We start from the raw sequence: 25,203 nt of genomic DNA, 5'->3' as shown, positions 1-25,203 counted from the left end.
AGACAGACCCCTTGTTTTGTTCTTGATTTTATCTCCATGTACAGAGTGGGGCAAAAGTAGGTTTACAGTTGTTCATATGGAAAATGATACAATAATTAATAAATAATAATACAAGAATAATCCCTTGTATGTTTTGCATACTCACAACTGTAAACCTGCATTTGCTTCCCCCTGTATAACATACACCAGTCCTAAAATAAACATTTATTGAATAAATTACATTGTTACCCCTTTCAATACATTTGCAGTCTGGTTAAATTCACAGTGGATTTCTTTAAATCAGATTTTCTCCTCTTTCAGAAATTCATTGAATTTCTCATTATTTCCTCAGCAGGTAGTTGTGAATACCCAGAGCAGGGACCTACACACCTGTTACAGCTGCTTAACAGTGTAGCATTCATTAGTATGTTTTTTCAGCCTTTAATTAGAATTGTAAAGATATAGGTTAATTGTCCATTTAATCAACTTTTTTTAAAATGAGGATTTTGTGAGAGGATAAAATTCATGTAGACTGCAGCTGACCAAAAGCTGAATATTTTTGTTATCGATGTTTGGATCCAACAGAAATAGATACTGCATAAATTTGAATCAATAGAGGTTTTAATTACCCCTTTTGGTGCATATTATGGTCTCACTTTTCATGGTAGTTTTGCAGTCCCTGACAAAGGTAAAATGGTCCATACTCTAATATTATCCTTACAACTAGACCTACCATTAAGTGTGTCAGTGACTAATATTGAGAGATTAAAATAAACCCCCAAAATGTAGAGGTCTATCATTTTGCTCTGCTGCTGTCAGAAAGAGGTCATGTGACTCTTTCAAGGAGGAATTTTTGTAATGCTCATTTCATACCCCAAAGGTAAAATGTGCATCCATCATTTAGAGAAAACAAAATGTGAGTAAGTGGTGTGTCTTGGAGGCAAATGTTCCCCTGAGCCTGTGCATCTGGAAGGATGCAAGTCTGTAGTAAAATATGACATATTCACATTTTCACTTTACTTTCAACTTTTCAGGAGCAGGTCCTGCACAGAGAGCAAGATGGAGCTGCATTCAACCAACGGTGGTTTCAACTTGTGCTGACTGTAATTTTTATCCATAGGTTTGAAGACATACCTGATAGCGGGTCAGAGAGCGAAGGAGTCTCATTGCAGCTGTTCAGAGGCCTTGCTTTCTGGCTTTGAGGTCATTGATGGCTCACGGGTGTCCTCAGGCCCTAGGGGACAGGGGACAGCATCACCAGGGAGTGTCAGTGACTTGGCGCAGACTGTCAAAACCTTTGATAACCTTAAGGTTAGTTTTTTTTCCTACTTCTAAAACTTTATATTAATTCTGCAGTAGAACATGTGAAATAATAAACGGCTTTTGGGGCTGTTGCAGATGACTGGAATGCCCTTCAGTTTGGTTTTGTGATTTTTTTGTGTAGTATAAAAGAAGCAGCATTTTGCATTTTGAATATCTTCTTTTTTTGACATGTTCTGCACCTCCATTTTCTTTCTACACTGCATAAAGATGCTTCTCACTAGAGTTGTTATTTTCTTTCTCTGGAACCTGTGATATCATTTAGGATTTCTAAAAGCTAATAAATGATAGTAAAGGTGGTTCTCCATGCCTCTTGCGGGAGAGCTAGTTGGTCTCTTATTTCAGAGACCACTTTCTCAAGTATTTCTATGTCTCCTAAAATCCAGTGTTTTATGATTATTTTAAATTTTGTTGATGTGGGTGAACCTTATGACATAGCTAACTGAAGGAGTGAAGGCTTGCCAAGAACATTACAGTATTTCATTATTGGAATAGAGATGTTTTGGTGGCCGTCAAGAAGTAACATTTCTGTCATAGTGAACTACTAAGGAATTAATATGATGGGCCTTGGGCATATTAAATCAGTCTAGTTTATGAGCTATTCCTCAGTTTTCACATTTGATTTAGTTCCCCCACTTGTACCTCTTCTTTATTTTAACAGTTTAAATATTTGCCATTTCCATTTTTTTTTTAAAAAGGCAGTTAAAATATATATCCACTTCACTTTTGTGTTCTCAAGTATCCCAATGATATATTGGTCAGGGTGATGGCCTATTCTTATGGTTTTAATCCAACCTGTTCCTTCATTAATAGATTTGAAAACTAGGCTATGTTGGTATTTAAGCTTAATAGGCATCATAATGTGGCAATCAGTTGGGATTATTTCACTGTGTCAAAATCTATAGGGCCGATCACCAGGTACTTTGAGTAATTAATTGCATTCAGGTTTATTGACAGTACTCGTATATCATTGTCATTGTGTGCTTTGTTAACTTAGTGCAGAATTTCCCAGCCTGGACACTATCACCATTTTGGGCCATCCTGTGCACTGTGAGATGTTGAGCAGTATACCTGGCTTCTACCCATTAAGTGCCAGGAGCTCCCCCTCCTCCCATTGTGACAGCCAAGACTGTCTCCAGCATTGCCCAGTGTCCCCTGGGTAGGTGGAGGGTAAAATCACCCCGGGTTTAGAATCAGTGGGGTAGGTATGAGATCTTGTCTTCCCTGTACTCTCTGGCACATGAGTAACAGCTAATGGTATATAGCATTATAAAAAATGTCCTTAATGCCTGCGCACTTTCTGAAGCTTCCTTGATGCCTGCGCACTTTCAAGACAACTTCTTTGCTGGACTGATGTTTTGCAGCAGTCAGAAAGGAGCTCTGGGTACATCAGTGGTCACTGAGCATGGCAGGAAAGAATCATGCCAGGAAGGAGCACAAAAACGTGGCTGTTTAAGTACAGTTTCATTATCTAAGGAGAAACACTTTCCTCCAGGCTTCAAACTGAGCTGTATTTAAGTAGAGAAATAGAGCTCAAAGCCAAAAATAAATGATTTGTTGTGTTTACTGCCATTTTAGATTTTGTGTGAATTTCTATCCATTAGGGAGTGTAGTTGCTGACTTCACTTTTTAAAAAGAAATCTGGATGATCAAAATCTATTTAGTATATTCTATTACCTTGTATAAACTTTCCAAATAATCATTGAAAGTTTCCTGAAAATCTTGTGATCTCTTAAGCTGACTGTGTTTACCAAAAGGAATTTGAGCAAAAACAGAATTTTTGTGCCCCTTCCAGAAGAGATAGATAAATTGGATCTTGAAGTATAATTTCTGCTATTTTGATGGTGTTGTGAGGGATCATAAGACATCTGAGACTAGGGCTGTCCCAGAAAGTTAGAATTACAGTTGGAGAAGAAGGAGCAGGAAGATATAGAAGACTCGGTCTCCTCTCCAGGCTTTGTCACTTTGGGAATTCCTTGCCACACTCTTGTCTTCTCTGCTTCTAGTGCCTGTGGTGAGGATCAGGTGAGAGCAGGCATCTGCGAGCACCTTATAAAATGTAAGCACTGGGTAACTGAGTGAATCATCATGAACTAGCAGCCTAAAGCTGAAAGGCAGAAAACTGAGGTCCGCCTTGAAGATTATATAGATTATAATCTGACATATAAGGCCTCCCCTCAAGTAACAGTTTTTGAACAATAGAAATGTAAAATAGCAGTACTTGCTCATACATTCTTTGGGTGGGTTTTTCCTCTAAACTTCTCAGTGCCTCATATGCGTGTCATTGGCTTGTTGCCTTATATTGTCTGCACTATGGTTAGCTCTTCTCATTAGCTGGAATCACAGACTAGCTCCTCCTATTCCTTCACTAGGATCTGTTGACTCTTCCTGTCAATAGGCTTTCATCTCCTTTGTTGCTGTTGTCACCTCATCCAGCCAGAGTTATCTCCCATGTAGATTTGTCACAGACCCCACATTTCCTTCCTACCCTGGTATAACACAGTGTTTCCCCTGTGTTCCCCTGAGCAGTACTTTCTCTGGATGGACATAGATGTCAAGCATAGAAAAAGGGTTCTGTGGTCAGGTAAATGTGGGAAGTTCTAGGTTAAACAACACTGAAAAGGTTTCTTTACTGCAGGACTTCTCAGAGCCTTTAGTATGCTAATACGCGTACTTAGGTCTCCAGAGAAGGTTGTTGTGTGCAGCATTCTCAGACCTCTTTGACCACAGATTTCTTTTCCAAGCTGCTCCTTTGGTAGAATGCTTGTCTAGTGGAAGGGTTTTCATGCAAGAACCAAGAAATTGGAGAAAAGGTGTTCAGTAAATGTTCATCAAATGAATGCATGCGTGTCTTGGTCCTGCTGTTCCTCTTACCTGCAATGCACATTGCTTCCCTTCTTCCCTAAAAACTCCTCTTTGCCTTTCACTGTTCACTTTCATTAATATTTTCTATGACTCCTGTACCCAATAATGCTATAACATAGCTATAACATACACAGTCTACAATATTTTCCTTACGTTTCTTATGTGCCTTACTGTGAGCTTTTGGAATGCAGACAGGACCCATGTTTAAAAAAAATTATATTTTCCCCAAGTGTCCAGCACAATGCCTGGCATATAGTAGATAATTGCAACTTTCTTTTGGCCTAAATTTTTAATTCTTAAATGATGCACAGGAAGATAGAAATCTACAGTGCTAGCTGAAGAAGGATTGAACTGAGAAGCCTGAGCAGAACTACATAGAACCGAACTAATGTCTATGAAGCATTTGTCTTCTTTCCTAGCACACATGTTCTGTGTATCTGTAAGTTATTTCTCAGTTCGCAGCTGGAGAAGTCTTATCTAATATTTCATAAAGTAGTCTGAGTACTATAATGACCTACCAAGAAGCTGTAGTCATGTCAAAGGACAAGGGCTTTGAACCTCATGTCAGAGAGAACCCTCCCACACTCACGCATTGACTTCTTCAGTGAGTGACAGTGAGAGTCTTTCGCAAGAAGCCCTGGCATTACACAATAGGGGGCTGTGGGAGGCGGGCCCTGCTAGCACCGTGGCACACAGCTCTCTGAGCCTGAGCTCCTGAAGATAGCCCTACCGTTTGGGATAGGGGAAAGAGGAGTTAAGAAGGGAGCCCAGGAAGGAGACAAGGGCTCTGCATGTCACAGTCACATCACAGAAGGCAACTTTAGTGCTATAGGAAGGGACAGAACTCAAAATTGAGGATTGTTCTCAAAGCCTTGGCTTTGGGGCTTGTGAGCAAGTTGCTTAACTTCTCTAAGTCACAGTGAAATGGTGATGATGAGGCAGTCTCTCAGGGTTGTGAAGATTAACTGAAGTAATGCCCGTGAGTGCTAGGTTTGCAGTAAATGCTCAGTTAACACCAGGACATGAATTCATTCACTCCATGTGGACATGTGGCAGTGACCACTGTAGGAGTAAAGAAGGGCAGGAAGAGACATAGATATGGTGTTGATTTGCCCACAATGAGTCATTGACTACCTTGGGAAGGTCTCACCTTCTCCACTTGTTCTGACTGGAGAGAGATTCTTCCATTTTTGTCCTTGATTGTTGCTGTGTGGGATGTAACCATGTCACAAATGTATAATTGGAGTATGGGCACTTGGCCTATTTAGTGTGACCTCTGCTCTTCAGAGGAGGTCTGCTGCTCATTTGGCATGAAGCTGCAAGTGATAGATCGAAACTACACATGCCAATAACAATAGCTGATCTAATGTCTTTTTTTTTTTTTGTGAAAGTAAATGTAAATTTACTTATTTTTTCTTTTTTTTTAAATTTTATTTATTTATTTATTTATTTATTTAATTTTTATTGTTATTCAATTACAGTTGTATGCCTTTTCTCCCCATCCCTCCACCCCACCCCAGACAATCCCACCTCCCTCCCCCACCTCCACCCTCCCCCTTGGTTTTGTCCATGTGTCCTTTATAGTAGTTCCTGTAACCTCCTCTTCCCACTGTCCCCGCCCTGGCTGTTGTTAGATTGTTCTTAACTTCAATGTCTCTGGTTATATTTTGTTTGCTTTTTTCTTCTATTGATTATGTTCCAGTTAAAGGTGAGATCATATAGTATTTGTCCCTCACCACCTGGCTTATTTCGCTTAGCATAATGCTCTCCAGTTCCATCCATTTCATTGCAAAGGTATAAGCTCCTTCTTTCTCTCTGCTGCATAGAATTCCATTGTGTAAATGTACCATAGTTTTTGGATCCACTCATTTGCTGATGGGCACTTAGGTTGTTGCTTCCAGTACTTGGCTATTGTAAATTGTGCTACTATGAACATTGGGGTGCATAGGTTCTTTTGGATTGGTGTTTCAGGGTTCTTAGGGTATAATCCCAGCAGCGGAATTGCTGGGTCAAAGGGCAGTTCCATTTTTAGTTTTCTGAGGAAATTCCATACTGTTTTCCACAGTGGCCTCACCAGTCTGCATTCCCACCAACAGTGCACTAGGGTTCCCTTTTCTCCGCATCCTCTCCACATTTGTTTGTTGATTTGTTTATGTTGGCCACTCTGACTGGTGTAAGATGGTACTTCATTGTGGTTTTAATTTGCATCTCTCTGATGGCTAGTGATGCTGAGCATCTTTTCATATGTCTCTGGGCCCTCTGTATGTCTTCTTGGAGAAGTGTCTGTTCAAGTCCTTTGCCCATTTTTTAATTGGGTTGTTTGTCTTCCTGGAGTGGAGTCGTGTGAGTTCTTTATATATTTTGGAGATCAGGCCCTTGCCTGAGGTATCCTTGGCAAATATGTTTTCCCATACTGTTGGTTCTCTTTTCATTTTAATGCTGTTTTCTTTAGCCATGCAGAAGCTTTTTATTTTGATGAGGTCCCATTTGTTTATTCTTTCCTTTATGTCCCTTTCTTTAGAGGACGTGTCTGTGAGGATGTTGCTGCGTGGAATATCTGAAATCTTCCTGCCAATGTTTTCCTCTAGGACTTTTATTGTGTTATGACTTATATTTAAGTCTTTTACCCCTCTTGAATTTATTTTTGTGTATGGTGTATGTTGGTGATCGAGTTTCACTTTTTGCACGTAGCTGTCCAGATCTCCCAACACCATTTGTAGAAGAGGCTATTTTTGCTCCATTTTATGCTCCTGCCTCCTTTGTCACATATTAATTGATCATAAAGACTTGGGTTTATTTCTGGGCTCTCTGTTCTGTTCCATTGGTCTATGTGCCTGTTTTTATGCCAGTACCAGGTTGTTTTGATTACAGTGGCCTTGTAATACAGTTTGATATCAGGTATTGTGATCCCTCCTGCTTTGTTCTTTTTTCTCAAAATTGCTGCAGCTATTCGGGGTCGTTTATGGTTCCATGTAAATTTCTGAAATGTTTGTTCTATATCTGTGAAATATGTCATAGGTACTTTAATAGGGATTGCATTGAATCTATAAATCGCTTTGGGTAGTATGGCCATTTTGATGATGTTAATTCTTCCAATCCATGAGCATGGTACATGCTTCCATTTGTTTGTGTCTTCCTTAATTTCTTTCTTCAGTGTTGTGTAGTTTTCTGAGTACAGGTCTTTTACCTCCTTGGTTAGGTTTATTCCTAGGTACTTTATTTTTCTTGTTGGTATATCAAATGAGATTTTTTTCCTGATTTCTGTTTCTGATGTTTCATTGTTGGTATACAGGAATGCCTTTGATTTCTTAGTATTGACTTTGTATCCAGCTGTTTTGCCAAATTCATTTCTTAGGTCAAGTAGTTTTTTGGTGGAGTCTATAGGATTTTCCATGTACACTATCATGTCATCTGCAAACAGAGACAGTTTCATTTCCTCCTTTCCAATTTGGATGCCTTTTATTTCTTTCTCTTGTCTGATTGCTGTGGCTAGCACTTCCAATGCTATGTTGAATAGGAGTGGTGAGAGAGGGCATCCTTGTCTTGTTCCTGATCTTAGTGGGAAAGCTCTAAGTTTTTGTCCATTGAGTATGATGTTGGCTGTAGGTCTGTCATATATGGCCTTTATTATGTTCAGGAATGCTCCCTCTATTCCCACTTTGCTCAGTGTTTTTATCATAACTGGGTGCTGTACCTTATCAAATGCTTTTTCCGCATCTATTGATATCAAGTGGTTTTTGTCTTTGCTTTTGTTTATGTAGTGTATTATGTTTATTGATTTATGAATATTGTACCATCCTTGCATCCCTGGGATGAATCCCACTTGATCATAGTGTATGATCTTTTTACTGTATTGCTGGATGCAGTTTGCCAATATTTTGTTGAGGATTTTAGCATCTATGTTCATCAGTGATATTGGCCTGAAGTTTTCTTTCTTTGTTATGTCTTTATCTGGTTTTGGAATTAGGATGATGTTGGCTCCATAAAACGAGTTTGGGAGTCTTCCATCTTCTTGAATTTTTTGAAATAATCTGTGCACCACAGTCTTTTGATCCACTCATTTACTGATGGACACTTCGGCTGTTTCCAGTACTTGGCTATTGTAAATAATGCTGCTATGAACAGTGGGGTGCATAGCTTCTTTTGAACTGGTGTTTCAGGATTCTCGGGGTATAATCCCAGCAGTGGAATTGCAGGGTGTAAAGGCAGTTACATTTTAATTTTTTGAGGAAATTCCATACTGTTTTCCCCAGTGGCTGCACCAGTCTGCCTTCCCACCAACAGTGTACTAGGGTTCCCTTTACTCCACATGCTCGCCGGCTCTTGTTTGCTGTTTTGTTAGTGATGACCATTCTGACCGGTGTGAGGTGGTATCTCATTATGGTTTTCATTTGCATCTCTCTGATGGCTAGTGATGTTGAGCATCCTTTCATATGTCTCTGGGCCCTTTGTATGTCCTCCTTAGAGAAGTGTCTGTTCAGGTCCTTTGCCCATTTTTTAATTGGATTTTTTGTCTTCCTGATGTTGAGTCATATGAGTTCTTTATATGTTTTGGATATCAAACTGTTGTCCAAGACTCTAAATAAGCGTTCACTTCTTTTATCTCCTTGTTTTTTGTATTATTTGTATGTAAAATCATTATGAATAGGCTCAGCTGGCTCAGTTTGAGGAAGCAGAAGGCCTCTACATTTAATTAATTCATTATAGAAATGGAAGAGGTAGTAGATCTCTCTTTCTATATATCTGTATATCTCCATATATAGATACCTATATATCTATATGTAGATATACACACACATATATATACACGCATATATATACACACACTACTTATATAGGTTTTTTTAAAGATTTTATTTATTTATTTGTGGAGAGAGCAGAAGGGAAAGAAAGAGAGGGACAGAAACATCGATATGTGAGAGATACATTGATCAGTTGCCTCTCATATGTCCCCAACTGGGGACTCGGTCTGCAACCCAGACATGTGCTCTGACTGGAAATCAAACCAGTAACCCTTCAGTTTGCATACCAGCACTAAATCCACTGAGCCACACCAGCCAGGGCTATAGTTTACAAATTAAATATTTATTTTAAATGGTGACTATACTTAAAACCATTAAATTAGATGGTGAATTGTATGGTATGTTAATTACATCTCAATAAAACTGTTATAAAAAAAGAATAAATGGTAGTCTGCTGGCTCTGAAATATGGATATAAAATAAATTTTCTTAAAAATGACTTTTTAAGATTTATCTATATGTTTAGTTGTTTGTATATGTGTCCTTCAATTAGGAGAAGCACATCACATATAAAATGACAGCTCTTTCTTAGAAAAGAATTTCATCTGATAGATGTAGAAGGAATGAGCAAAAGGGAAGCCCTATTAGAATATCACAGTAATAGTTGTTGCAGGCAAGATCCATCAATGAACTTTAAAATTAGTGGTTACAAGTTTAAGGAGAAAAGGGATATTTGCATATCCTCCCAGCATTCCCCCCTCCTCCAGATATTTATTTGTTGTAAAAGGAAGAATAGTAACTGGCAGTGGAAAACCTGGCAGGCCCCTCCGTCACTGGATGATGAAGGTTAGTAAGAGTAGTGGTATCTTGTCCACAGTGATGTGAGGTGCTGAAAAGGGCACATCACCTCTGTGGAGTTCTCCTCCAAATTCCAAACCTTAGTTAACTTTCATGAAAGCATCAGACAAATCCAAGTTCAAGGGCAGTCTACAAGTTACTTGACCAGGACACTTTAAAAGTGATGGGGTCATGAAAGACAAGGATGGCTGAGGACCTGCCACAGACCAAAGGAGACTAAAGAAAGAGAACAACTAAGTGCAACATGGCATCCCAGGTCAGAAACAGGACATTAGGGGGAAAACTGAGAACTCTGAATATCAGGTATTAGACATCAATGAAATTTCTCAAAATATGAAGTACTTCCTTTTTTGGACTTTTTGATGGAATATTTCCACAACATAGTAACAGTATTCTTGCCTTATCAGCCTCAGTTAATAAATGCAGTAGCCATGTAGGACTCAGGAATCGGAACAAGGTTCTCTGACTCTCCATTCCATGACTTTGAGATCCTGTGCCTGATTTTCACAGGTTTTTGTTTTGTTTATAGTTTTGCCTCCAGTATTCTCAAGCTGTTCACTTCCTGTTCTTAAAGCTTTTAGGTTGCCTTTCTTTTTTTCGGTAACAATTACTGCTTATATTTTCCTCTAATATTTTGCTTCTATTTTTCTCTGGTATTTTGTTAGCAGAAATCATCTATGCGCCAGCCCCCCCAGTGCTGTGTAATAGCCAGGATGACTTCTGCTCACATTACAGGTGATTCCTGTTCACTTGGAGATGTCATACATGCCTGGTTGGGGTTGAGGGTACTACTGCCTGGCCTTAAACTCCTGCTATCATTCTCTAACTGTGTGACTCTGGGCAAGTCTCTTCTTTTCTCTGCCTCGGTTTCCTCCTGTATAAAATAGGGCTAATCAGCCCTGGCTGGTGTGGCTCAGTGGATTGAGTGCCAGCCTGTGAACCAAAGGATCATCAGTTTGATTCTCAGTCAGGGCACGTGCCTGGGTTGTGGTCAGAGTCCCTGGTGGGGGGCATGTGAGAGGCCACCATACACTGATGTTTCTCTCCCCCTCTTTTTCCCTCCCTTCCCCTCTGCCTAAAAATAAATAAATAAAATCTTAAAAAAAAATAGGGGTATCATAGTATCAGCTTCATAGGTGTTATGAGGACTAAATAAAGTGATATAGGCAGAGCCTAGAACTTGGAATGGGCTTCAGTAACCTGTATTACTGTTACTGTTGCATGTTCCTATATGCCGTGTTCAACCTGAGTTTTGAGTTTAGGGAGCAAGGGGTGCTTCTGGTCACATGACAGCTTGCCTAGTAGTTGTATTCAGCAGACTAAACAGGCAAAGCCAGGGCTTTTCTGATGTTTCCTCCTCATTCCTCAGAAAACAGGCTTCCCTGCTCCTTCCTTTGATGGTTATGAAAAAGGACAGCTGTTTTCTTAGAAATGATTTATCTTGTGAAGAGAAGTAACCTTGAAGAAAAAAACTATTTTATAGCTCTGTGCTATATACTCTGAACAGATTGTAGGGTACATGTATCAAAGTCTGTTAAAAAATAAATGCAAATGCCCCCAAGTGTGTTAGAGAAATAGTTACAATCTTCCCTCTGAGCCCATGTTCACGTTGGGGGAAGGAGCACAGATAATCTGGCAAAATGCAGAACTTGGTCTTGGGTGATCTCCAAAGGGATCTCGGGTTTTCCAGACACAGAACAGTGTACTCTTTGGCCCAGGAAGTTACTTTGTCTGGGGGACCTTAGCTGCTCTTGGTGAAGCTTCCCTTGGCACCAATGTGCCAATAGTGCCATTTAAAAGAACCAGGATGTGGTCCTAACTGCCTTGGTCCCTTCATGGAATGAGGCAGAGGAAACCAGAGTGCCAGGATTATTCCTGGGTCCTCCTTGTACCAAGAAAGGAGGCCAGAGAGAAGCTGCATGGTGGTCGGGCGCCAGGAGCACTGCAGTCTGGGCCCCACTGTTGGAGAGCGTTTGTGTCGTCAGAGCAATCACTTTTGCTTCCCAGTGTTATGAGGATTAATTGAATCAAGTACAAAAGACTACAGACATTGCCTGTTTAAGGGCCTGATTATCATTCATGGTGTGTTCTCTGTACATTGGTGTTTCTAAGTCATAGCAGCTGCCATCATTACAACAGCCAACTTTATCTAATGTGCCCACCACTGTTGCTTCCCTGTGAGTCAGTTGCGCAGGCATGCCTCCCAAGGTGGCAGGATGTCCCAGGTAGTTCCCTGAAGTCTGAAATGCTTCCCAGTGAGGGCTTCTCAGGGATGGAGTTACTGGCAGCGGCATAGGGGGGGAGACAGACATTTAATGGGTTGGCAAATATTTCACAGAGGTGTCTGCATGCCTAGCAAAAAGCAGTTTGTGAGGTGTTTTAACCCAATTAAAATGAAGCTTTAATATATAATAGTTAAAGGAAAATGGCTGTCACAGGTGGAGAGGGGAAGTAAACCCACCTAACCATTGCATGATGGGGCCCTTCTCATGCAAATGGGCTCTCACCACAGAGCAGAAGGGGATGTTGAGATACGAGAACATCTCCATCAGGGAAGATGTATTTCTTGAAGATTTTTTGTTTCATTTGTTTTACAGTTTTAATTTAAGAAAACCTCCCCCTCCCCCAAAGGAAGGTAGCTGAAGAAGAAATAAAATGACAAAGAGCAACATTTTCTTTTTTTTTAAATTTTTATTGTTATTCAATTACAGTTGTATGCCTTTTCTCCCCATCCCTCCACCCCACCCCAGCTGAACCCACCTTCCTCCCCCACCTCCACCCTCCCCCTTGATTTTGTCCATGTGTCCTTTATAGTAGTTCCTGTAAGCAACATTTTCAAAGCAAGTCCACAGCTTGTTCTCCCATCCAACCCCATGTCCCCACGCAGGGCAGAGCTGCTGTGAGAATGCCGAGTGAGCAGTGAGCACTGTTCAGGCCATCAGGAGTCCCAGTCATAGGTCCTACTCTACTGGCTCACATGTGATGCCAATGAGCCCCTGAACCTCCCTCAGGGCAGACTCCTAGACCGTGTATAAACATTTGGACTCTGACAGTGTATGTCTGTGCCTTTGCTCCCTGAGGTTCTTTTGTGGGCAGCTCTATAAGATCTTACCTCTGTACTAGAACATTTTATCACAGCAGGGTGCAGGCCCACGTAGCCTCTCTTTGTCAAAGGGACATAATTTTGACTTGCCCATCTGTGAAGACCACTGCCCCAGGCTCCCCGAAGATTAACTGGTCCCAATGGGCACGCCCAGTCTCCACAGGCCTTTCAACCCCTTTGCAGCCAAGACCTTCACAGAGAGGGTGCAGAATCTGAGTTGTGTGGCCCCGATTCCTATCAGGGGGGTCCTTTGTGGAGAGTGTGTACCCTCTGCTGTTGGATTGTTTTGATAGTCACTGTTGTATATTTGTGGCTCTTAATGCATAAAACATCCTATGTACATAAAACCAGTGTTCAGTGGGAATTCCTAAGAAGCAGGTGGCCTGTTTTAAAGTGCATCAAGTGTACTTGAGCAAAGAAAAATACTTAGAAACAACTGATGACAAGAGATAACTAAAAAAGAAATGTCCATGCAAGAACAGGTACCAAGGATGGCTGTCCTGTCTGTGATCAGGGACATTAAATTATCGGATGAACTATCTTTATAACCAGAGAGAATAGTGACCACAAGTTTTAATATTAATCACCAACATTTATTGAATACTCGCTAACACTTCAGACCTTGTGCAGAGCCAAGCTGGGATAAATGCATGTACACCTCCACTTGTCCCCCTCTCCCCCATGGCAGACGTTACCAGTCAATCACAGCTCTCCTCCTGTTGGGCCAGGATGCGGCCTCATCATCTTCAGTTCACTAATCTAGAAAGTCAGTATCATGGGATTAGAGTCGGTGCATAAAACAAAGCTGATTTAAAGTACCTCTGACATGCTTTATTCGTATTAACTCATTTTGCCCTTATAATAATTCTTCAAGGTAGATACAATTCCTTTTTACCAAGAAAGAAAATGAGACTCAGAGAGAGTCCCTATTAAGTGGTAGAACCAGACCATGACAGTTTGATTTCAAAGCCATTGCCTTTAATCACTGTTACACTACTACTCTAGTCTTAATGTTTAAAAAGTGGTCAGAGTAATAGCTTTTTACTCTTTCATTGTGTCTTTACAAGATTGTGAAATTCCCTAGACCCTAAGGGTTTGACTCAGAGTCTTTTACACCGTTCCCACACTCCAAGTCGTATTCACTCCAGCCCCAGGCCACTCACTACTTGGCCCCTGAAAAGGCCACTGTTTCCCTAGAGAAGCAAGTCTGCCACCACTGCCACCACCAGTCATTTACTTCTATCCCCACTAGGGGGCACCCTTAGGACCTCAGTGGGCATTCTTGGGCAAATTTACTTTATGCTTCCCATGGGGGCTGGGAAGGGCGCTCCCATTTGTGTGGTATTGGAGTTTGGGAATTATTTTTTATTCGAGAAGATCAGTGGCCCCATTGGTAAAATGTTTTGAAGTTTAACTCAGTCAATACCAAGATATACTTTAAAATAATTTTATTGTGTGTACTGATAATTAGAACATTTTACTCATCAATAATGTCAATTTCTAAAGAGCTATAACCAGATTTTACCTAAGTACTACTCTTTGCTCAGGCATGTTAGTTAGTGGTTTGGCTAGCTCTGTTGTCATGTTTGTTTTCATTTTTTCATGAGTACAAATGTTCATTCAAACTTAGCTTGTGCATTGCATCAGATTCCCAATTACACACCTCTTTAGAGTCTTTATTTCTTTTATTTAATACAGTGTGGGCCTGAAATCTAAGTTGGGATGTGATCTGGGTCATGTCCTTGCCTTTAGGCATTAAATGACACTGATTTTAAATTTCTGAAGTAATATTTAGCTTCCTATAATGTATCCCAATGTTTAACAATGCTATGTAAGGAAATTGTTTTAGTCCTAATATATTTATTATCTTTGTTGCTACAGTTTGTCTTCTCCACTGGAAGTAGTTAGTTGCTATCTCAATGACAATTCCTAGTTTAATGGATCACATTAATAATAATAGTAAATTTATTAAGAGAGCCAGGAATGATGCTAGGCTACCTACATACATATTCATTTAATCCTTACCACATATTTTCAAGAAAAGTGTTACCAGTCTCTTTTTACAGATGAGGCAACTGAGGTGAGTGGCTTGAACAGGATCCTCCAAAACAAGTAAGGATTCGAGGTGGGATTTGAACCCTGGTTTATGAGAAATGAAGGCCTTGCTGCCCTTTCTACTCTACCCGTCAGTATTGTCTTGCCTTTTCTTTTCTAGAGCAGCTAATTTCTGCAAGCTTTTAAGAATTCCTAGGTCTGTAAACAGGTCCCTCTGGTGATTCAGCCTGTTTTATAAGGACAGCTCACTATCAGATAGAGCTCATAGACCTTGGCTTAGTGCTGTCATGTAGGGTAACGGCAGGTTGTTTGTTCAATGGCAGCAGCCTTATTGAGATGTGATTCACATACCAAGAAACCCCTTTAAAGTGTACAATTTGATAATTTTTAGCATATTTGCCAAGTTGTGCAACTATCACCACAATCAAGTTTAGAACATTTTCATTACCCTCCAAAAGAAACCCCATGTCCATTAGATCAGGGGTCCCCATCCTCCAGTCCATGGACCGGTACCGGTCCAGGCCTCACAGGAACTGGGCCTCACAGCGGGAGGTGAGCTTAATGTAATGCACTTGAATCTTCTCAGAACTATCCCCCCTCCCAGGTCCGTGGAAAAATTATCTTCCATGAAACCAGTCCCTGGAGCCAAGAAGGTTGGGGACTGCTGCATTAGATCACTGCCCATTCCCTTATCCCTCTCTCCCCCTGGCAACACCCAATCTCCTTTCCATCTCTATGGGCTTGCCTTTTCTGGACATTTTATATGGATGGAATCATTCAGTATGTGGCCTTTTGTGTCTGTCTTCATTCACTGAGTACAATGTTTTCAAGGTTCATTGTAGCCTAAATCAGTACTTCATTCCTTTTGATGGCTGAATAATATTCCATTATATGGTTAGATCCATTCATCTGTTAATGGACATTTGAGTTGTACTTTTTGGCTGTTTTGTGACATTCATGTACAGGTCTTAGGTGGATGTGTTTCCATTTTCACTTTGCCAGTTTGTCTTTTAACTCATCTTGGAGTGGTTCAGTAAGCCTTCCATTGGTTACAACCATTCTACATGACAGCAAATTGCAACAATAGAGGACCTGTTTGAATTACGTATTGTGGTCACGTTTTCTGGATGAGTTCCTATGGTCTGTGTTTTTCTTGTAGACCTGCCCTTCGTGCAGAATCACATTTGCTCCCAAATCAGAAGCTGGTGCAGAAGGAGGAGCAGTGCAAAACGGCTGTCAGGAGGAGCATAAAAATAACACCAAGGTAACAAGCCCCTGGCTGTTATTCCTGTCAGTTCCTCTCCTGGTGCATCTACCTGAGATGTCACTCCTGGCTTGTGAACTTCTCAGTTCTGAGAATAACTCCTCTTAGGTGACATGGTTCCACATCTTCTAGTCCTTTGAGTTTTGAACAGACCAGTAAAGAACAGGATGGAGAGTCAGAACTAATCCATGGGAAGTAATCACATGCTGAATTGGATGGGATCCCTAATGGGCAATAAGGGTTCAAAGACATGTGCATTAAGAGTAGTTAGGGAAGGTTTGTGGAGCTGGAGGTTGTACTCAAAATATTGTGGAATGTGGACTAGCAAAAAGAAAAGGGGACATTGGGATAAGAGACATCATGAAGAGGGACTTGAGGTTAGGGACAGCAGTGAGAAAATGCTGGAAAAGTCTCATTTGGAACCAGAGCCAGGACTGGAGTGGAAAGCAGAACAAAGACCAAACCTGAGAGCCTTTCAAGCAGCTATGAAGGCTGACCCTCCCTCTCCAGGAGACCTTTATCTGTCATCCTTCTCCATGTCATCTGCCCGTTGACTTGTGCGACACTGGGTCAGTCTGTGTTGTAGACAGGCAGTCACCCTTTCTTAAGCTACTGCCCACAGGGGTTTCCTTTCTCTGGATCTACCCTTGCACTTCTCCTGAGTCCCTCCACAGCCCTCTGGAACCCTGGTTTGCTGTGGTCAGCAAACTCTGAGAGTCTCAGCCTCCCTGGTTGCCTGAATGCCTAGAGGTGCAATTTGACAAACTACGAGGATAGGGGAAAGCAGGTGGGCAAAGAGGTTGAGAGTTTGGATTAGAACAGAGATCTGAAGGTGTAGTGTGCAGTCCAGTGGGACCCTAGTATAGCAGAAGAGTTGGGTGGAACAGCATACTTGCACACCCACGGGTCACTTCTATGTCTGCTTCTCTCTGTCTTGAGGCAGGCTTCTGGTGGACATAATTCTAAGACCCAAAACGGACTTCTGAGCCCTCCCCAAGAAGAGAAGCTCACCAACAGCCAGACCTCTCTGTGTGAGATCTTACAGGAAAAGGGAAGGTGGGCAGGTGTCAGCTTGGACCAGTCTGCTCTCCTTCCACTGAGATTCAAGAACATCCGGGAGAAAACAGACGCCCACTTTGTTGACGTTATCAAAGAAGACAGGTAAGAGTGGAGCCATGGGCATTGAAGTAAAGTTTGCAGGTAGAAGCCTCTCCCTTTTTCTGAATTACCTTATCCCTCGTGTGTTGTCAGTGTGTCGTTTTACTTTGAAGTAATTTATAACATATAGAAGTGTTGCATGAATAATACAAACAATTCCCTTTATACATGGCCTAGGATGGTTATGAATGAAGCCCAACACAAAATTGTACATTTACTTAAAACTTTTTTTTCTTTTTTTTTTTGCTCATCAGTTTTAAGTAGTGTTTGTGTATTTAGTGTGGCTCAAGACAGCTCTTCTTCTTCAGGTGTGGCCCAGAGACGCCAAAAGGTTGGACACCCCTGCTTTATACGCTTTGCCTGATTTTCTAACTTTTTACTGTTTGTTTTATTCTCCTCTCTCGCCCCCTCTTTCTCTATGAAATTTATTACTTTTTCTGAACCATGTAACTAATTTGAATACATCATTCTCTGTACCCCTTAATAGTATGACCATGTAAATACCCATTGCTCATCAAATGCTAGATTTGATCTCCACTGATGGTTCTTGCCTGTAACAGTCTTTACTATGATGGTTTAGAATGGTGGTTTTCCTACTCCAGCACCAGCTACATAGCTATCGTTTGGCACTCAGCATTCCACTGTAAAGAAAAGTCCCTCCCCACTTATTCCTTTGTCTACCCATATGTTATCAACCTGGACCCATGGAGTCCTGTTCTACTTAAAAAGATATAGTCCATCAATGTCCTTCCTCTAGTTTGATGCTCTAGTTGTACCAAATCTGGCCACCAGGAGCCCCCCTTCAGGCTGGCTCCTGTGTGTTTTTGACATTACTCCATCATTTATTATGAGCAACTTCTTACATTCTAGCACAGTGATTTTCAACGGGTGTGCCAACTCTTTAGAGGACACTGACCTCTCTTCCCTTAGATTGTCAAATAAAAAATGACAATAGCCAACACAACAATAGCCTTTCAGTGTGAATGAATTAAACTTAATACCTCTTTTTTTTTTGGCCAGATCAGCAAAAGATATATTTTTTCATGTGTCGCAGAATTTTAGTAATTAATTTATGTGTGCCATGAGATGAAAAAGGTTGACAACGCTGGTCTAGCACAACAGGCTATTCCAGGCTCATTTTGTATCTTCCCTGCCCCAGCTCAGGAATCAGACATTTCTCGAAAGAGCCCTCACTACTTTTAGTGAAGAATGGTATTTAGATAGTTATTACTGTCTAACTCAATGTCATCATGGTCAAAGACATACTCTATGTGATTTCAGTCCTTTTACATTTATTGACATTGTTTTATGGCCTCACATGTCATCTTTTTTGTGAACGTACCCTTGCACTTGGAAAAAATTATATTCAGCCTTTGTAGGGAGTTGTGTTGGTGGATCAACATTAGGGGACAGAATTTTGTCTTTTCTGAGTCCGAGATTGTAGTAAGGTATTGCACACTTAACACAAAAAGAGAGTCTACTCTGTGTGGCAAGGAAAGGAGGAAGCATATGTACAGTGAACCCTACTGTGTGTCAGGCACATGCTAGGCACTTTACCTATTTCGTCTGATTTAATTCTAGTATTATATGAGTCAGAGAGACTACACCGCATGGCTGTATTTGCCTTCTGAAACGATGTTAACGTTCCCCTAAATGTAGAGCAGTTTCCTGCAGTAGAAAAAGGATATTAACTATTTGCTGGCACTTTGTTAAAAAAATGAGTCACATAAAGCCCGTTTGATTTCTCTGCTATTAAGGCCATTGAGCTTTGTTGTTTTTCAGGTTTCACATGCAGTCTGTATTTGTGACAGTAGCACTAACTGTAAACACAATTACACACAAACTTATACTAACTGTAAACACAATTTTGTGATAACAATCTCCTATGTTTCTTCGATGGTGGTGATTACTGTCAATACTCTGAATGACAGGACAGCCAGCTCTGAATTATGTTTTCACTGGAAGCCTTCAAATCTGCATAAGTACTCTCAGTTCAAGGATTTTTTGGTCCTTTAGAAGGATGTTTCCATAGAACAAAGGAGCTGCCTTCTTCTAACCCTGGATATCAGGAAGATGTTTTCAAAAGCAGGGTTCTAGTGATATGTATTATAATTATGGTGAATGGTTGTTCTTTAGTGGAGGGGAAACATAAAATGTGATTATGTTGCAAACACTTTCCAGAGGTGTGTTCTAAAAGGGGTGGTCGAACCATGTCTATTACATGGTGACTTTTAGATACAGCGTTTATGACATGCTTACTGAATGGCCTTTCGGCAGCTAATTGCAGTCTTCTGATAAAGTAAGTATGATTGAGCTTCATGCTGATGGATTGCATTTTTCATCTTTTCTAGCCTGATGAAAGATTATTTTTTTAAACCACCCATTAATCAGTTCAGCTTGAACTTTCTGGATCAGGAGCTAGAGCAAGCCTACAGGACCAGCTATCAAGAAGAGGTGAGTGCTCCTTATAATTTTACTAAGAAATGTGTCACTTTTTAGTGGATAGTGCCTAATTTTGTGCTTTGGAAACTTTTTTGTTTTCCTAAGTGACAGGAAAATGAAGGCTAATAGTGATTTCCTACAGTCTGTAAGCCCTCAGTTGCATCTGTATGTGAATTTATCTACACAAGGGAGAAAAGAATCTTTCTGCACTCTTTAGTCTAACAACTCAGGCTTGTCATTTCCCAGTCCATTTCCTCTGCAGTTGGTGCATCCACCATTAGGCTGTGTGCTCCCCTAGGACCTTGTTTCATATCTACTCCTAGCACCCCGTACAGAGTCAGGTCCAGAGCAGGCTCCTGAGTGAAGGCGTGGCATCTCTTACTGTCCGTTGACAGGCCTGTGTTTTCATTTGCTGCTGCTTAAATCCCCGCCTATTACTGTCATGATCCCAGCTTTCACACACCCTGAACCTGGGACCCAGCCATTCAGTGGAAGCTTCTAGCACATGGCTTTTGTGCCTGACTTTACAGACACAGAATCATTAAGTTGACCAGTCAATAACTCAAACTTTCACGTTCAGTATGAAACACTTCTGTGAGAACTTACTGGTGTGTAATCAGTTGCTGTATGACCTTGGTCAAGTTCTTTAACTTCTCTGTGCCTTAGGTTCCTTATTATTAAGTGGAGAAATAGTAGGGAGATGGCCCACCTAGAGCACTTACTACTCTGTACCTGGTTAGGGGTAGGCAAGTGCTCAATAAATGTTTGGGGTTTCCCACCTAAACCATACTTCATGACCATCTGTCACATCATCTATTCATGCACCCCCACCTTTCTTCTACCCCAAACAGGTTATGAAGAATTCTCCTGTGAAGACTTTTGCCAGTGCCACCTTCAGCTCCCTCCTGGATGTGTTTCTGTCAACAACAGTGTTTCTGATTCTTTCCATCACCTGCTTCCTAAAGTACGGGGCTGCCACCATGCCTCCCCCGCCAGCCACCCTGGTGGTCTTCGGGGCGGCCCTGCTACTGGAGGTGCTGTCCCTCGTGGTCTCCGTCAGGTAAAGGCTCACCTGCAGGGCGGTTCTCCAGCTTTTAGCTTCTGGCTCCCTCTGCTGGCTCAACAGTTTATGACTGAACAGTCTGCAGCACAACTGACCAGCGGTCTGAAGCGGGCTGTCTCTGCAAGCTCATTCCAGGTGACGGGTCCTCTTTCCTTCCCTCCCCCAGCTCTATTTCACAGGTTCCTCCTTTGAAGACCCTGGCCCTTGGCACAGGTGGGCACTCTTTTTACCAGAGGGTCAGTGTCCTCTGCAGCCCCAATGTTACCAGCTAGTCCCTGGATCTCCCAAATCAGAGACTTAAAAAAAAGAAAAGGTGGGAAGATAAGGAATAAGAAAGAGAAGAGAAAAAGAAAAGAAAGAGAACCTGCAGAATGGGAGAGAATATTTGCATATCTTATCTACAACTAGGGTTTGGTAGAATGTAAGCTCCATAATGAAAAGATAACCCATTTAAAAATGGACAGAGAGTCTGAATAGAAAGCAGTGGCCCCTTAGGAAGCTGGGCCCTCAGGACCTGCCCAACATGATTTCGGGTTCAGTCTAGCACTGAGAAAGCTTCCAGGTGCTCTACATTTCTGACTAGACGTGAATACACAGGGCACTCCGTTCACAAGCATACAGACCGTCTGTGCCATCTGCCTCCTGGGCACTATGACGCTGGGTCTTTGCACCACAACCACCTTCTCTGTTCAGTGCTGTCACTCCCAACAGGGCAGCCTGTCAGCCTAGTAGGGTCCCACTGGTAATTGCCCAAAAAGCGGGGGTAAAACAGAAACAGGGAGATGGACCCTGACCATAAGTTTCTGCTCCTCCTCCCCAACATCCCAGGCCGGAAGCAATGGCTTCAGGTCTGGCCCTGAGGCCAGCTGCCTGCTCCTCCCTTCGACACTCACTGCTCCTTTGCTCCCCAGTGAGGCCCCTGTGAGAAGGCTCTTTGCTGAGGGCTGCCAGAGGCCACAACCTCATCTCCTGTCCCTGGCTGAGGTCACTCTGAGGTGCATCCTTGATGTCTCCCCAAGTTCCCCTATAACTGAGTGGAGCTGCGTTGCCCACAAGTGTCTCCTCCATAACATAGTCTTTCTTTCCTGTGGGCCTGCCCTGCTATGTCCTGGCTCTGCACATTGCACTGAGCTACCTGGGACCCACTCCCAAGTCACCTGCTTCTGGGGAACCCAGACTAAGTCATCATCAGGCCCCTATGGGTTTTGTTTTCCTTTTTAACGTTAGTTTTGTGATACAATTCATATATAATAAATTCACTTGTTTGAGCCTACAATTCAATTAACTTTAGTAAACTTACAGAGTTGTATAAATGTCACCATATAATTTTAGAACATTTATATCACCCCAAAGAAAACACAGTACACATTTGCAGTTACTCCACTTTCCTCACTTCCCCAGCTCCAGGTTTCTGTCTGGCATGGGTTCTACAGCTAGAAAAGGCTTTTGATCTCTCTGAGGATTGTCTCCATATATTTTTTTTAAATCCTTTATACTATGGTTTCCTGTTCCTTTGGACCCAATTCTACAGTATTTGGGATAACCCACATTTAGAGGCTGCAGAAGGCCACAGGCCACACACAAGCCAGGCCTGGCCGTGCCTGGATGCCAAGGTCCTGGGCCAGGCGAATGAGGTAGCCACTGTGCTCCTGAAAGACCTCTGGTGTGACTTTAAAAGTTCACTTTACCTGGGAGAGGTTGAGACCCTGAAGGATTTCCTCTCAGTCCCCTGAGGACATATTTATATTTAGGACTCCAGACTAACAAGAACCTACGCTGGTGAATATGTAGGTGCCCCAGGGAGGCCAGTTCTTGCCTGCTTCAGTGGCTGGCCCTGGGCCTGGCACCTCTTCTGGAAGGCTTCCCAATCTCAGCTTGGGCTCTTGTTTTTCCACACCAGCCTTTTGTGCTGTGCCCTAGACAGGTGTGAGACCGGGGTCTTGTCCTTGGGACTCTGCTGTCCTGGGGACCTTTTGTGGGGGGCTTATTAGGCCTGCCTCTTCCAGTCTGGGGCTCAGCTCCCTCTGTCTCCTTGTAGGGCTTATGTATTCTGCCTTTGAGCATATTTATGGTTATTCTTGGAAATAGTCCAAGGACTCCATTATCCTTTAAGTATCAGGAGGCCAGAATAGTCCAGGACTTAAAAGGGTCAGATGGGCCAGTCTCTACTCCACCTGGGAGATAGCTGAGATTTGGGGTTTCCTCATGGAGTCTGAGCACAGGCAGAGTGCTCGTGGCACTGCAGATGTTCAGGCCTGAAAGGGCAGGTGCCTGGGTGTGTTTGAGGTGCCCTAATGGGGGTTCCTAGCCCCTCCAGAAGCAAGGACAATCAGGGTTCCCTCCTTCCACCTTCCCCAGGGGCTGGCTTCAGAGAGGGACCGTGTGCATGGGTCCCTCCTGAGGCAGACCCCCCTCCACTGCCCTTTTTTCTGTTTCCACTGCTGGAGTCTAGACCACTCCTGAGTCTGGGATCCCTTGCTTAATCAAGGCCATTCTGCCTTCAGAATCACAGTTCCCAGCTCCACACACTCAGCTTCCTTCTTTATGAAGAATATTTTATGATGTTCGCATCACCATCCTGAAATGTATGTAGCCCACCTGTACACACAACTTCTAAAAGAATCAATGAAATGTTGTCACTCCATTATAAAGGAGAAACAAGAAAGGTATTTAAAATAAAATATGTAGTGCCTCACTTCAAATATGCAAGGACACCACCATCTAGAGTTGTAACAGAGTTGTCAGCTCTCTGCTCTCAATGCACACGATTGCTGAAAATGTGACAGTTCTAAACATGGACCATCAGAGGTGTGCGTGTTTGGTGGCATAAGCACCATGGGCTGGGTTACAGCCTGTGGTTTCTGAAATGCTGAACAACTCTTGGTGATGTCCCAAACTAAACAAAGGGTAATCTTGCTTGATTTACACAGTGGCTTATTCCTGGAAATGTGTATGTTAACAACGCGCAGAAGCCACTTTCTGTTTGTAAAGTAAATGCAACTAGGCTGTAGGCTGAGGTCCATGTCAGCAGAATTTCAACTCCATGGGGCATGTCCAGGGGGCATGTGACAGTTGCGTGGGGCGCAGGGCAGAGCTTCACTGTACATTGCAGAATGCCTCTCTAGATGTCAGTAGCCCCCCTCAATCATTGTGGCAACCCAACAGGCCCCTCCAACATTCCAAAACATCCCCTGAACTGCCCACTCGAGACCTCCTGCCCCACAAGCAGATGACAGTAAGGTGGCCACCTTTCACAGGGCCTGTTAATATCTGTTGCCCAGTTCTTAGCTGTTCTGTTTAGACCCACAGAGGCTTTTCCTTGGCTTTTTACAAGTGCATCTTGTCAGTTTGCAGCAAATAAGGTATGATGAGCTGAGCAAGTCCAGTGTACTTGCCATCTACCAAAAGTAAGGGATGCGGGGGCTCTGCCTGTTGTTCATGCCAGCAGCAGCAGCATGGGCGAGAGTGGGGAGCAGGCCTGGCTATGATCCTCCATCCCATCTTATCTGGCCGGCTGACCCATCTGTAGACACCCTATTTCTCCTTTCTCTCCCTCCCTGTTACAGGATGGTGTTTTTCCTGGAGGATGTGATGGCTTGTACCAAGCGCCTGCTGGAGTGGATAGCTGGTTGGCTCCCACGCCATTTCATTGGGGCCATCCTGGTGTCACTTCCCGCTCTCGCAGTCTATTCACACATCACTTCCGAATTTGAGACAAATATACACGTACGTAAAGGTTTGACAATTTTATTCCTGAACTCTCTGGACTCCTTCATCAATTCAAAAAAAAAAAAAATGCCTGATGATTTGGGTCATGAATTTAATATAGGCCCTTAAAGAAGTACAATCTCTCTGTCAGCCCTGTGAGTTTGTCTTTTGAAAAGACTTGCCTGCCATAGAGGAGCAGGCAGGGAGGTTTCCACAAAGCCTGTCCAGATGCTCAAGCCTGTTGTTGACCACAGTCACGAATGCTGGATAAGATGCCGCCCTGCTCTGGGGAGAGTTCCCAGTGCACGTGTATCCTGTCCTACCTCTCTTGGTGTCTATCAAGGTCCAATTCAATTATTTTCTTACTTGTTTTACAACCTAAAAAAACATTGTAAGCAACACAAGATAATGTGCTGTTCTGTGATCAGAGAAGGAGCTTCTGAGTTAAGCCCCATCAAGAATGAACTCAGGCTGTTGTGGAAGATTGTATTTTGGGTGAAGGTACTGTAACATGAACTGCCAGGGCCGACTGTGTTTGATACTTTAACACCAAATTACATTTCTGCTGACAGGCAGCAGGTACCTGAAGGAAAGGCTTTTTAAATGTAACTGATTCACAGTGATAGTTCTCAAATGGTGTGGCCTGC

At 42.4% G+C, this 25,203-nt stretch overlaps 1 protein-coding gene across 2 annotated transcripts in view; it reads left to right on the top strand.

The window, feature by feature from the left end:
• The window catches only part of ADCY9 (adenylate cyclase 9), a 147,491-nt gene that overhangs the window by 107,297 nt on the left and 14,991 nt on the right, over positions 1-25,203 (top strand). For both annotated transcript variants that reach the window (XM_024553302.4, XM_053928843.2), the window contains exons 3-8: positions 1,100-1,290; positions 16,081-16,185; positions 17,129-17,346; positions 19,695-19,797; positions 20,637-20,845; positions 24,415-24,574. In XM_024553302.4, the coding sequence (XP_024409070.2) occupies positions 1,100-1,290; positions 16,081-16,185; positions 17,129-17,346; positions 19,695-19,797; positions 20,637-20,845; positions 24,415-24,574 (986 nt within the window). The remainder of the gene's footprint in view (positions 1-1,099; positions 1,291-16,080; positions 16,186-17,128; positions 17,347-19,694; positions 19,798-20,636; positions 20,846-24,414; positions 24,575-25,203) is intronic.

Source organism: Desmodus rotundus, chromosome 1 (assembly GCF_022682495.2).
Source record: "Desmodus rotundus isolate HL8 chromosome 1, HLdesRot8A.1, whole genome shotgun sequence".
In the NCBI taxonomy this organism is placed as follows: domain Eukaryota; kingdom Metazoa; phylum Chordata; class Mammalia; order Chiroptera; family Phyllostomidae; genus Desmodus; species Desmodus rotundus.
The sequence above is the reverse complement of the archived record's forward strand: the minus strand, read 5'-3'. Positions and strand labels throughout refer to the sequence as shown.